Below are 14,716 nucleotides of genomic sequence, written 5' to 3'. Positions count from 1 at the left end.
GATATCAGTCTGCTATTTAATTAACAATTAAGGTTCACACATTCATCATGCTCCTCCTGAAAACAAGACAGCCGTTGCTTCTCTCTTGGGACTCGGCTAAATAGGGCCAACTGACGTCAAAGACCAACAGAATTCTTTCAGAGTATGAAATGATAATTATGCCAATCAAACTGCTTTGCCACCTATAGCCAAAATACCGCAATTAGTACAATAGTTCCAATTAGGTGTTCCTCAGAAGAGGAACACACTTATAAGCTATATAATTTGTAGGAAGTCCCCATATAACATACTGAGATGTGTCCTTCAAAGCTGTGGGAGAAAAATCCATGTGGTATTGAGATTCACAGCTTTAATTTAACAGACAAATGTTGAACTGGCTGCTTTTAGGGTTGAGCTACTTACTGTAGAGTTTCTCAGATTTCCTTTCCTGAGCAGAACTCGCTCAATACCCATATGTGACTCCTAAGTAGTACTGGAATAATAATTTTGATCTAGAACAATTGTTCTCAAGCTGTGGGTTGGGACCCCAAAGTGGGTTGTGATCCCATTTTAATGGGGTCACCAGGGCTGGCTTAAACTTGCTGGGGCCTGGGGCCAAAGCCCAAGTCCCCGCCCCCACCCGGGGCTGAAGCTGAAGCCTGAAGGCTTCAGCCCTGGGTGGCAGGGTTCTGGGGAGAGGCCCGTGCCTGCGGCTGAAACCAGTGGGCTTTGTCCCCGCCACACTTGTGGCACTGGGACTCAGGCAGGCTCAGGCTTCAGTCCCCGCTCCTGGTGTTGTGTAATAATTTTTGTTGTCAGAAGGGGGTTGTGGTGCAATGAAGTTTGAGAACCACTGATCTAGAACAATAGGTGTGGGCTACTACATCCCTTTCCGAGGCATATAAAAAGGAAATTTTGTGATTCAAGTTTTCTACTTCGGGTCTGAGTTTAAGAAGTAAAGAATGGATCTATGTTGATAAAGATGCACTCATTAAGGAGAAAATTACTAACATTTCCATCAGCTCAATACGGTATTGATCATTTCGGGAAACACTTCAGAATCATCTAAGTATGCCATGGTGTTAGAAAATATTATGGAGCTCTAAAGATGAGGGAATGAGAAATTAGAACTGTTCAAACTACATAAAAAAGAGCAGGGGAAGGAGGGGGAAAGGGAAAGGTGTTTTTCTATTTTTGACTAGGTGCTCAATGAGATAACTATGGGATATGTCTGCAGGGTTAACAGCCCTCAAGGTCTCTTTTCTGAATGCCACTTTGCCAGCATGTGTACATCTACATTTATGGAAAACCGTAACATAGCATTTAGCAACTGCTGCAGAATTGTACATAAGACTTCATTATAACAACCCATCATTCCAACTCAACTTTGCAGTACGTATTTTGTTGTTATTATTTTTAACACTGTGGCATACTTAGAGGATTGTGAAAGGCTTCTAAACTGATGCAGCTAATATATGTGACAGAGCTATAATGAAAATTTCAGAAGGGGCTCACACATAAAGCATTCTTATGAGTTAAGGCAACTGTAAGAATTAGGTCAATGTCGGACAAAATGGACTGAAAATCTATTTCCTGTTTTGGGCTGAAGGAAAAGGAGGATCCTTACCTCTGCTTTCTTTTTTAATTTCTTGTGCATCAGTCCTAACTGAAATAGGAGCATTTCTTGCTGAAGAGACCATAAACAGTTTTGGCAGGTTGGAGGTGATGAACTGTGTGCTGTGCGCCCCAGTAATAGTTTAGTACCTAATGCTAGAACCGCCATACATTTTGGTGCTCCTGTTTCCATTCACCATTTATTGTAATCAGAGTACCAGCAGCTCCAAACTGGGTCAGTGGAGTAATAAATATTCACCTTATGTCAGAGCATAAGGCAATTTTAAATAATTCATTCTGATAAAAAGAACTTCCTTCTGCATTGTATATGACAGAGATATTGAGAAGTGGGAAGTAGCAAAGTTCCATCGTTTCAGGCACAGGCAAATTGGAGGATAACCAAAGTACAGGATTGCTGTGTGTGCAAGAGATGCACAGAACACGAGACAAGGTTAAATAGATGTGGGTTGCATCTGATGTGAAAACAGCATCGAATGAGGAGAAATCCATCACTGGGTTTGAAGTGGCAGGCCACAACTTTACTTAACATAGAGGCAGGGGGATACCCACCCTGATACCCATACTCTCACCTTTCAGGACAGTAAGTGATTCCAGGGGAAGGGGGTTACAGGGCTTCTACCATATAACTCAGGACAGACTCTCCTCAGCTTACCCTGCAGACTCCACTCGCTCATCTGAGTCAAAGCACCCACCCTCCCACAAGAGGGATGGAGGTACTAAAAGAGGGGACCTTAGCCTTTGAAGGCCATATAGTCTTCACCTATCCCAGGAATAAAAGTCCCTTCAGTAAAATTCTGGGTCTTTTTCTTCCAGGGATTGTTCCCTTTAACTGCACTGGAGACTGGCAGCAAACTGTGACAAACTAACCTGCTGACTATTGTTAATTATTAAATCCTATTCCTATTTAACTTAATGCCTCCAGGATGCTGCAGGGAAGGCAAAAAACTGCCCAGGCCTCTGTTAATTTAGCCTCAATGGGAAGAAATAATTCCTAGTTAACCCCAGAACAGGTGATTGGTCAGACTCGCAGCCTCCACAAAACACAGCTCCAAAGCTACCAGTACAGGTTGGGGAGGGTGGGGCTGCTGGAATGGAGCAAAGAGCGGCTCCACATGGTTTGGGCTAGGGTGTGTGATGGACCAATCAGCTCCTATCCTCCGCAAGCTAGCCAATGAGTGGCGAGAAACTCAGCAGGGGAGGGGCACCCCTTCATTCTCTCAGAGCGTTCTCCTCTTTCGTTCAGCTGTATCTGTCCCAATCACTGTCAGCCCCATCAAGTTTCCCACCTCTTGAGGTGGGTGGGTGGCATTCTGAGCCACTAGGTAGAGCTGTGACCTGTAGACTATCAAAATTTCCCCTTTTGACTGTTTGCCGCAGTAATGTGCAGAAGTGTGAGGGCAGCATAAGCTCAGCCACTATCTAGGACAAATCATCAACCAATAAAATCCTCCCTTGTATGTACCGAGCAGTTGATAAGAAATGGATTTCTTTTCTAAAGAGGAGGTGATAATTCCACAGTTGCTTGATCCAGAAAGAAAACCAAGAATTGGGAAAAAGAAACTACTAAAAATGATTTCTTCAGCCCTCATGAGTCTTAGTCTTTTTCTTTCCTCTGTAACAACACTAACTGCATGCACTGGCAGCTTGTCACCAGCTGCAAAAGCAGTTGGTTGCTTGAACTGAAATAAATAAAAGATGCTGGCCAACATTCATAGGAGAAGCCTTTGAATCCTAAAGTTTAAGTGCCAAATTCAGCCCTAGTACATCATGACGTATCTCCACCGACTTCAGTGGAGTGATGCCTTCTTGTAACAGGATCCAATTTGGCTTTAAAACTTCTTGCTGTATTTTTCTAGTGAAATAAAAAGCCTCAAAGACTTGAGCAGACTTTAATACCAGCCACACAGAGTCTGCAGTCTGTGCTTTGGTTAGGTGGATTTGAGTATGAAGTGTCATGCTACTTTTGGATGGGTTATAAATTGAAATGCTCTTTAGTATTGATAATGAGGCAGTTCTATTTCCTTTAAATCCTTGGGCCTATTAAGATTTCAGGAACTGAGTCCTGAGCATGTGGAGCTTGCTGAAACCACTTCCATTCGTTTACTTAGTGACCTTCTACAGCTATTCGCTAGGAAAGATACATGACTTCTATAGCCTGGCTATGAGTAAATATCCACCTTCTAGTCTTGCAAGTACACTTCATTAGTGAGAGCTATTATGTTGGATCATATTAAAGAAGTTCTGTATTAAAATCACAAATGAGTTTGATTCCCCATAGTTTAAATTCCAGGGTATTACTAATTAAGAGGTCTCTTGGTTTTTGGTACTGTTTCTCTCCCTTTATGCGTGAAACTTGCAAGCTGCTATTTGTTAGTACATTCTAAGACAGAGACTGTTCTCAAAGCAATTCTTTGTAACAACAACTCCTCACACAGAGAGAGACCCAAAGCAATACTCTGTAACAACAGAAACAGCACCCAGAGACTCCCCGCCCTTTTGTTGTATTCATCTCGCTTTGTTAACAATTGTGATTAAAACAGAGAGAGAGGATGTATGTGGATGGATGCTTGGTGTGGATAATAACTGATCAGGGAACTGCCAGCCTAAGAATCCAGTGTCCATCGACTGAAGAAGGCGTAAAGTGGAAATAACCAGAGGACCCCCGGATGGCAAACTGGAATCCACCCAACCGTCTCAAGAATGGGAGAACCAAAGAACAAGATAACATCTGGCAGCACGGAGCCGTCAGGAATGTGCCATCTGCTGATTGATTCAGCAACAGCATGATGAAGCAATTCTCATAGACTGGCATAGGAAGAAATTCCTATAAAAATGGACTCTAGAAAGTGAGAACTTTGGGGTCTGATTCTGCAAACCAACTTCCAGGAGCATCAGATGAGCATCTGACAAGGCTCTGCTCCCTCCTCTTGTCCACGCCACCTAGCCAGTGGCTTGGCATGAGCAACTCTGAGGCTGGTAACTATGATAACAACCTTGCAGAACCTGTGTTTGTGTGTGTGTGTGTGTGTGTGTGTGTGTGTGTGTGTATGAATGAATGTGTGAATAAATATGAAATTGAATGGAATGTTATGGCTATAACTGCTTACTATGATTCTTTCTGTATTCACAATAAATGTGGCATTTTGCCTTTTCCCCTTTAATAAGATCCTGCTGGTTTTTATTTTATTGGTATAACATTATTGTGTTGTCATTAGTAGCACTGTTAGTTTTTCTTTTTTGATAACTGTCAGGAAAGAAAAGTAGTTTTAGAATATGTCCACAGATGGCTGCAATAAGTGAAGGATTTAAATGACGACACGGAAACATGAATAGACATGGCTTACTTGAATGGAAATATTATTACATATGAATTAATCTTTCATAAGCGAAAGTTAAATCTTTGTAAAGATTAATTTAAATCCATGTTTATTTTAATAATGTTTTCATTTACTCTGCAAAGAGGTACACTGTTTACTGTTCTTAGAAAAAAGGTTTTCAAAAGCAAGTTTTGTTGCATCTCTCTTTTTGGTTGATGTTTTATCAGCTCAATTATAGCAAATACTAGTGGCTTACCACTCTGATCATGTTCTTTCATTTGGAGGTCTTGTTGGGACATTCCAGCAAGGATGGTTTACACATACTCTTAATCACTATACTTTTTTGTTACAATTCAAATCACCTCCATGCCTGGGTATAATTTCTATTTTGTGTCAATGGGAGTTACATGTGTATACTGGAGGCAATAGTTCCCAAAAGAAATATATTTGTATGTTGTGGACTTAGACCTACAATACATCAACAAGCACTCCTATGGTGGTAATAGGGTGCTATGGTGGCGTCTCTCCTCCCCACCCCAGGTTGTTTCCTAAAATACAGCACCAAATAATTATAAAGATATTTTCTAAGAATGGCTGAAGTACAGTAGTATTTGATAAATTTAGCTAATCCTCATATCCTTAACTGAATTGGGTGGAAATTTCAAAATCACCTGGGAGATGTAGAAGAGCACATCCCATTTTCAAAAGTGACTTAGGCACACAGAAGACTAAAGTTTAATTGAATGGTTCCTAAGTGCCCAACTCATTTTTGAAAATTTTACACTTGATCTTTTTAAAGAAAAAATCTTACTTCAGAAACAATATTACTGTCCACTTTGAAACTATCCATTAACAAATACTAGAGCTTCAATGCTTGCATATTATGCATAAATATACTTTATTTTCCATTAGTGTCTCTTCTTTAACTTTACTAATCCATAAGTTTCATACTAATCAATGAAAATTGCTAAATTACTACAACCCAATTCCTTTCCAATGTGTATTTTTCTCGAAGTCCAAACTTCAACTGTGAATTTTAAAAAAGTTTATCTTAATCATGCCAATGCAATAGCAGGCAAAAAGGAGACATGCTTTTCAACTCATAAAAGTGATTTTTATTTCAGAAGTAACACTATGGAGTCCAATGAAGTATAACAAACAGCATAAAATAATAATGCAGCATGAGTGACTACCCAATGAAAACTATTAGGCAATTATTCTTAAAGTGTACTAAAGTGAACATCTTTGTTCCTCCACACTGAAGAAAAATATCACCTGAAACATATTTATATCTGCATAATGTAAGGGCCATGTGAGTGTCTGGCATCTTCTAGGTCCTTAAGCTTTTGTCCTTGAAAATCAGTCAGTTTGACTGATGTGTTTCCAGGGTTTTTTGCTGTATGTAGGTCTATGCATCTATCCTAACAGATGAAGTATATGCCAAGAAGAGGAAAACATTTTTAAGAAGGCAAAATATAGGACTATTAGGACATGGAAAGAACAGATGCACAGAAGCAAAGTGGTTTTTAATCTTGGCCTTAAACCAAAAGACTTGTGCTAAAATACTAAACAAACTGGAAATTTCATCTGCCACTTTGTTCCGGGTTCAGCTAATAGAAAAATCTTGTCCCATATAAACTAAAGCACAGATATACATGTGCACACACCAGTAATGTACTCAGTTTTTTCAACTAACATTGTAGATAGTGAAATGTAACCGATTTTTTGTACTAATTTAATGTCTTGTTTGTCATTTATCAATATGTAGGCAGGCTGATCGATATCATTTATAATTTGCATGCAGCAGTGCCTAGAGGTGCCATTGTGCTAGGTGCTGTACAAACACAGCTTAAGACAATCCATACCACAAAGAGCTTACCATCTGATAAACAGGAAGGGAAACAAAAGGACAAAGAGGTAAAGCAATTTGTCTAAGGACACACAGTAGGTCAGTCACAGAGTTGGCACTAGAATCCAGGTCTCCTGAGTCTTAGTACAGGACCCTACTCACTGGACCATACTTGTTTGTTATGTGAATTTTTTTGACAAATATTGCATGAACATTAGAGCTGGTCAACATTTTTTACTATTTTTTTCCTGTTTTTATCAAATGTATGTTGACAAAATTTTTCTATATTCCAGATGAAAAATTTCATGGGGAGGAAAAGCATTTTCCTTAATAAAACCTGACTTTCACAAACTTTATTTTCAAAGTTTTTCCAGTTAGAAAACAGTAGAGATCTTTGAAAAGTGGGTGCTTAATCACTTTTACCTTTTTTACCTCTCCACTCCCCCCACCGCCTTTTCCAGTGAAAGAAAGGGGGAAGGGATTTTAGAAGGGAGAGAAAGGGGGAATAAAAGAACAAATAAAAAAAAATCAGTTTCTGAAAAACAAAATTGAATGGACATTTTAAGATTAAATGAACATTTTTGTTTCATTTACAAAATTGTCATAGAAAACCTTAACGTTTTGGTTGAAAAGTTTAGAAATGGGATTTTTCCTTTGACGTTTTCTGTGGGAAAAGTTTGGGTTTTATAACCAACTGTAATAATATTTCACGTCTTGCAAACTATTCACTAGAACTATTACTTCAGGTATTCTGCATTCAACACTTATTATTTCTGCAGTATGATCATTCATCTCTTACATCTCGTGATAGTGTGTCTATTTCATGTTTGAATGACTGGTTTGTTTACAAGCAGAAATAGGGCTACATTAAGTCACTTCTTTTGCACTTGCACATCAACATAGTCACACAATATTTCCTGTTTTTTTCACTTTCTGCAAACAGAAAACTCACTGCACAGAGTTCACAGTTAAATTTTAAGAAATGCTTAATACCTTTTTGCAGCAGATGTCCAGCTCTATTCAAAATCTTTAAGAATAATGTAGCTATTAAAACAAATCCTGTGCATCTTTCTATTACCTTTTTGAATTCTCCTGTCTTATGATATTCACACAGCATCATATCAAAGAAGATTGGGATTGTGGCTTTTCGTAGCTCAATTTCTGGAATCAGAGTCATTTCCAAGATCGGTCCAACCATCCCCGGAATAAAGCAGATTTTATTCTGGCCTAGAAAAACAATGGTGAAAGGAGTATTGGAAAAGAGAAGAAAACTACCACTTTGGTAAGAAACAATCTCAGATTTTTAGCCATTAAAATACCGTTATAACTATCTGTTTCAGTAATGGTCTCACAGTTAGTTACACATCCTTCTCAATTCTTTTTCAGAAGCAGAAGGCATATTGAGGGATATATTCTCATTTCAAGGTACTGGGTCATTTCCTGCTTGAAATGAGCATTCATGCCAGCTGAATGAATTCACACTTTGGCATCCTTTCAATTTTTCAGCTTTTCACATCTTACTGAATACTGTACTGTACATGCTTGCTGTAGAAAGTAATCAGGCTCTAAGACACCCCGCTCCCCCCCCCAAAAAAAACCAATCAATTGGAGAGAATATTACAATAGCTATATGACATATTCTCTTATCTAAGTTATAAAGGGGAGAAAAATCAGCCTTTATTCTTAATGAATAATATCAACCATTAAAAATCCAGAACGGAAATTGTATCCTGGTAGGTATTCTAGATCATGTGCACAACTACTGAAAAGCCACCTGAAATAATCCTGTAGCACAGCAGTTACATCAGTTGTCAGAGAACCCCCAGATTGTGCTTTAGGAGACATCTGCAATTATGACAGATGATAGAAGTGTTGTAGCAATTGTCGTATCTGAAAAGAAACCAGGTACTAAATATTCTCCAAAAGCTGATCGTTTCATAGAAAAAAGGATTTTCTATATGAATCTGACCACACTTGTCCATGAAATCCAGTGTCCTGCCTCTGGCAGTGTGTAATATCTGGTGCTTCCATGCAAAGAGAAGAATCCCCATCAACAAATGTGACCAACTTTACAATTCCTTTGCCTTATTTTATTTATTAAAAAATTATATAAGGTGCCCATCACTGTAGCATCTGGGCATCAGTACCACACTAGTCTGATTTGCCTCTCACATCAGTTTCTTACTGGTGTGATGAGATGTGGTGCAGAAGTCTCTTTCAGGAATCACTCTAGGAGATGGAGAGAATCTAGGAAAAGAGCTTCCCCGTCCATAGTACAATGAAGATGAACACAAGGAGAACTTCTCCAAAGGGGAAGTTGCAACAGGCTACAGAGATTCTGACTCCCTGACTCTGAGGTATAGATTGCATATACCTGATAAAGAAATATACTTTTTAAAAACAATTACTGGAAACTAAAGAAAATAAATTTTACTGTTACTAAACAATGGTCACCCTTTCATTGGAGCAATACTTACCACTTATAGGGTTTTATCACTTCAAAGTCTTTAAAAGACTGATCCTGAAAACACATAAGGTTCTATCAGATGTATGGCTTACCATCATGAATAGTCCCATTGCAATCAATTGAAATGTTGATGATAGTAAGCACTACATTTGGTCGTTAACTTTTGCAGAAGCAAGTCCCTTAAGTCTCTCACCTTTTTGCAGTAGGTCTGCTATGTTTCTTTACTTTAAAGATAGGAAACTGAGACACAAAGAAGTTAAGGAACTTGCCAAAGGACACAGGATAGTTAGTTCAGAGCCAGGATTAAAATGTTCCTTCCTTCTAGTCTCAAATTCAATCCACCCTGCCTATGTTACCTTTTTGTTCCCTACTCCAGGCAGCACAGTCTAAATAAACAATTTGGTCTGTGTATGATTTACGGTATTTACATTTGTTATGAAGTTTCTTGTCTTTAAATAGACAGTAGCAGTTTGGAAATTAGATCAAATAAATCCAAGGAGAATTAATATCAAATGATGGTTATGACACAGATAACACAGCATGGTTTTGTGGTGTGAATTTTCTAAGATGCCCTGTTGTCTGGCTGCTGCAATGGCATAGATTGTTAGATTTGGGGAGGGGCAGTAGAAGCAGAGAATGATCCTCATACAGGCAGTTTAATACAGAGTGAATGGAATGACTCCAGAGATGTTCTGCAATGTTACTGGATTTTAGAAAAATAGCAGCGGAGATGTTTTTGGTTCACAAAGCAAGGGTTGATTTGGGAAAAGAGATTAACTTAAAAGGCACACCTACTGCTACCAGACTCTAAAGAATGAGAATGACAACAGTGGTTTCAAAGGCTTTCTTTTTCTTTTGCTCTCACTTGGGCAGATTCTTCTTTTTTTTTTTAAATGATTGCTTTGAAAGCTAAACAATCAATATGCTAAAATAGTAAGACTTAACCAGACCTGCCTGAATAATATTTGTTGTATTAAAATCTCTGTCTAAAAGCAAAGAAATGCTCTAGTCTTCAATTAAGAATTTGCAGCGTTTAAAAAAACATTACCACAGAGTACCTGATCATTAGGACGAGTGTGTTTGATGCAAGGTATTGAGAACAAACATTCAAAATGCACAGGCAAGCACGGACATCTGCATCCAGTTGGGCAACTGCACAGTTAAATATAGATATCAAAGAAATCTCATTGCTCTTCATGAAGGAGACTCAAACAAGCCTTTTAGCCGAAAAGAATATTTTCCATGTCTTTATGCAACTAACACAGCCCCTTTCAGTACATATTTGAAAAGTCTAATTGATTTCATAGTACAGGGTGTTATAACAGCCTCAGCAACTGTCTGCTTTAGTTTTTGCTTTCTAATGCTCAGATAGCTCCTGCTTCTACATACTCTCTCCCTTCTGGTGTCTAGCCTAACTTTGGTGATGGAGATACAGACCTAAGAAGATCTGGACACACTGTAAGGGGAAAATTTCATGCCCCTCAAATAAGATGTATTGGTGCACAAATTCAGGGAAAAAGACACACTACAACAATGTTTTGATGTAAGGAATCCTTGTCACAATGAAGTCTTGGGTAGAAAGGTGAATATATTACAGAATCTTGTACCTATCAATACAATGGGATCCTACATGTGCGAAGGAAACAGACACTGCATTTTCCACAGTAATCCTACATGTTAAAGGGGGGAAAAAGTGATGGGATAGGCAGTACTCATGTTTGATACTCAACAGAAGTCCGTCATTGCTTAGCGTAGAGCAAACAGCTGAAAATGGCTCATTTGTAGATAATTAAATTTGCCTAGAATACCCTTAGACCAACAAAATGGCAGGAAAGCTTATTATGCAGCAGCCTTTAATGATACCCTATATTTTCTACTTGTTGATGACTTGTTGATTTTTTGTTTGGAACAAATTATCTTCCTCCCCAATCCATTTAGACTTTTAGATCTCCCCTTACATAAAAGAAAGTGACTCCTGGGGCTGTAACAGAAGCTATGATTGTTTGATAGGTTGGAGTTGCTACATGTTCAGCAACCAAAAAGGACATTTGTCATTTCTGAACTCTACCTCTAAGATGCACAAACATAATGTGAGCTGACATCTTTCATAGTGTAGCTTTATGCTCTCTTTTCAGAGGCCACCATGATTTTAAAGTAACCAGACATATTTTCCTCTCCATTTCCTTAATATGGGACCCTACATTCAATTTTCACTGGTTAGTACACAGAAAAGGAAGGGGTACCATTTGGGAAACAAAGGAACGTGATTTAAGATTGGGTTCTACATCACAATGCTTTTCTCTTTCATGTAATCATTTAGAGGAGTATGAAAAAGGTAGCTATACGTACAGTACAAAATATTTAGGGTCTGCTCACATTCAAGTAATTAGAACAATTGGATCGGACAATAGGATAACTTCAACAGAAGCAAGACTCTTAGGCTGAGATTTTCAAAGCTGCCTGATGTATTTGGCCATCCAAATCATATTAATTTTAATGGGAAATCAGCGTCCAAATCCACTAGTGCCTTTTAATCAGCCTTAGTCTCTATGACTGGTGTACATATAAATGAAGTGTAAGCACATTCCATTATCACTGCCACCAGCAAAATAACTTCATCTGCATGGTGTCTGTTATACCTCTGAAAACTCACAAGCTTCTCTCTTAAAATTTAAGCAAGGATTCTCAGAAGATTTCAGCAATATTGTCTAAAATCCACACCAGAATTAGTTACCTTTTCCCCTGCTGTGGTTTTGTATTCAAACTGGATCTAGGATTCCAGAAAGTCTGAAGGTTAGGGGCTGTTCGGAACCACATGTTAGTTTTGGGCCCATCACTATTATTACACCCTGCATACAGCCACTTAATGTTACTTCTGCCACTGCTCTTTTGTGAGTCCCAAACTGAAATGACGATGATGATGATGATCTTATCCTCCTTAAATTATTCTCACCCTGCTTTTAGGGATGTGAGTAGAAGACTATATATGCGATCAATACCTGTGACTATATGGTGATACAGAGACCTGGAAAAGTCTAGGATTTATTTCCGCTAATCACCCAGAAGACTAGATGTCGGTCCTGCTATCTGAACCTGTAAAGGTCAAACCCTCTGTCCTCTTACAAACTCCATCATAGATTTTAAGGTCAGAAGGGATCGTTAGATCATCTAGTCTAGCCTCCTGCATAACATGTTCCATCCAGTTAACCCTGTATTGAGTCCAGTCATCTGCATTTCACTAAAGCATATCTTCCAGAAAGGCATCTTGGTTTGAAGGCATCAAGCGATGGAGAATCCATTACATCTCTCGATAGTTTGTTCCAATGGCTAATCATGCGCATTGTTAAAAATGTGTGCCTTATTTCTAATTTGGTTTTACTTTCAGCCATTGATTTTTCTTATGCCTTTCTCCACTAGATTAGAGAGACTTTAAATATCCCATATTTTCTTCCGTTATACTTGTACACCATAATCAAATCACCTCATTATCTTCTTTTTGATAAGTTAAACAGACTAAGTTCTTCAAGTCTCTCACTGTAAGGCTTTTTTCTAGTCATTGAAACACATTTTGGTCCACTCCCACCTCATTCCAAAATCCTGGATTGTCTTCAGGGGAGGGATAAACAACCTCTCTCATCTAGACCTACGAAGCAGGTAGCCATTCCCTGTTAACTGCTGAAGTTATCTGACACTTGCCAAAGAGAACGCCTATCCTCAACTGAAGGGCAAATACAGCAGGATAATTGTGATCTTAAAAAGGCAGTCACTTCACCAAGGAAAACCAACAAATATGACTTCTGCTGATTCACCTGAATATCTGGGGCTAGGCTGAATAAACTAGGGGCCTGGCAGGAATGCAATGAGTCTTATATAATTTGTCCAACCACATCTTGAAACTTTTAGCCAGAAATATACAATTAAGAGGTATCTTGAAATTTTCACAGCTATCCAAGGGAGGAGAAATTCCATGGACTCAAAAATAAGCACATTTTTTAGGTTTATTTCATGGAAATATTTTGTGGAGCTCTGTAAGAGATGGGTATGTTTAAAATATAAATATTATATTTATCCTCCACTGGCTAGATTTGTGAGCGTTGGTATATGTTTGTAATAGCTAGTTTAAATTTAGTGGTGTGTCTGGTGTCTGTTACCTCCACTTTAATTACGCTACTGCCTTAATCCCAGGTTATTTCCATTCTGAACATATGTTTATTTTGCTGAAATGAAATGCATTTTTTCCACTGGCACTTAGTCATAATTCAGTGACATTGTATTACAGTGAAACTCTAATAGAGGAAAATGCTAAATTGAACAGACGTGGTTTGGTTTTATCAACCTTAAAAAAGTAAAAAATTATCAGATCTGTCTAGGGATTTGTGAACAAAGTTCAACTAGCAGAGAAATCTTACTCATGTGTCAATGTCCTCTAAAATATTAAAATCACTGGATAAGCTTTTGGATAATTCCTTGGGCTGCCAAAGGAAGAACATCTGACAGTCTGAAAATCAGATCTATTTAAAATTCCTGAATCATGTCACAGACCCTTTCCAAGAAGAAGGGCGGGGGGGGGAGGGGGGGAGGGGAGGAGCACTATAGGTACAGATGTGCTTGAGACTGTATAGTTACTCACCAAGTTTGTACCACATGTCACGGATAGCAAAGCCAATTAAACATCTCATATCCCCATATCTAGAAGAGAAAAGGGAAAAACCACTGGTTTTACTGACATTTTATTATGAAAGTAAAGAAAATATCATCTAAGATATTGAAATTATACTTACTTATTCAGGATCTTATTGTACTTTGCATGGGAGAAATGTTCTAGTTGCAGAGAATCCTGGGTAATAAAAGCCACTGCCAGATGAAAATAGTTGTTCCACAGCTGTAAATTGAATATTAGGAAGTTATAATGGTTTTGAACTAACATGAGAAGTAATATGAAAAACATGTGTAAACCTTGATGAAATAAACCTTGATTGATGAAGGAAAATGATGAAAGCAGCATGAGGTTTTAATATTATGCAGAGTTGTCTGTCATTACTACTACACAATTAGCATAAAGGCAAGAGAGATGGGGTTTTATAACTACTGGTCTGCATTTGCTCTTAACAGAATTTGAATAAATAGTGCTAATGGAGATTCATGTGGGGATCATTAGGTAATAACAATAAAACACAAACCACAGCAGGGCTGGTTAAAATACAGTACATCCCACTACTCACCAGATCCTAAGGCATCCAATGCATTTATGCCATATTTGATTGTCTCCTTAACAAAGGCCTGGCCTCTTTGTGCCATAACTCCAACTGCAGTTTTTGTGCAAAACTCCCATTTATTCTGAAGGGAATTCTGCACATGAAACAAGGGCAAAATACGGTCCTGTGTACCTCCCATTAATGATGAGTCATTAACACGCACTGAGAGGAGAATAACCCCTATATTTTAAGTGTGAAATCCTTCCTTATTGCT

At 38.4% G+C, this 14,716-nt stretch overlaps 1 protein-coding gene across 1 annotated transcript in view; it reads right to left on the bottom strand.

Moving 5' to 3' along the window:
• Nucleotides 1-14,716, bottom strand: part of DOCK2 (dedicator of cytokinesis 2) — a 505,601-nt gene that overhangs the window by 64,984 nt on the left and 425,901 nt on the right. Inside the window, exons 31-33 of the mRNA XM_077824538.1 lie at nt 14,029-14,129; nt 13,878-13,936; nt 7,859-8,007 (exon numbers count right to left, since the gene is read on the bottom strand). Of these exons, the coding sequence (XP_077680664.1) occupies nt 7,859-8,007; nt 13,878-13,936; nt 14,029-14,129 (309 nt within the window). The remainder of the gene's footprint in view (nt 1-7,858; nt 8,008-13,877; nt 13,937-14,028; nt 14,130-14,716) is intronic.

This window comes from Eretmochelys imbricata, chromosome 8 (genome assembly GCF_965152235.1).
Source record: "Eretmochelys imbricata isolate rEreImb1 chromosome 8, rEreImb1.hap1, whole genome shotgun sequence".
Taxonomy (NCBI): Eukaryota; Metazoa; Chordata; order Testudines; family Cheloniidae; genus Eretmochelys; species Eretmochelys imbricata.
Note: the sequence above shows the minus strand (reverse complement) of the source record. Positions and strands in the feature narration are given on the sequence as shown.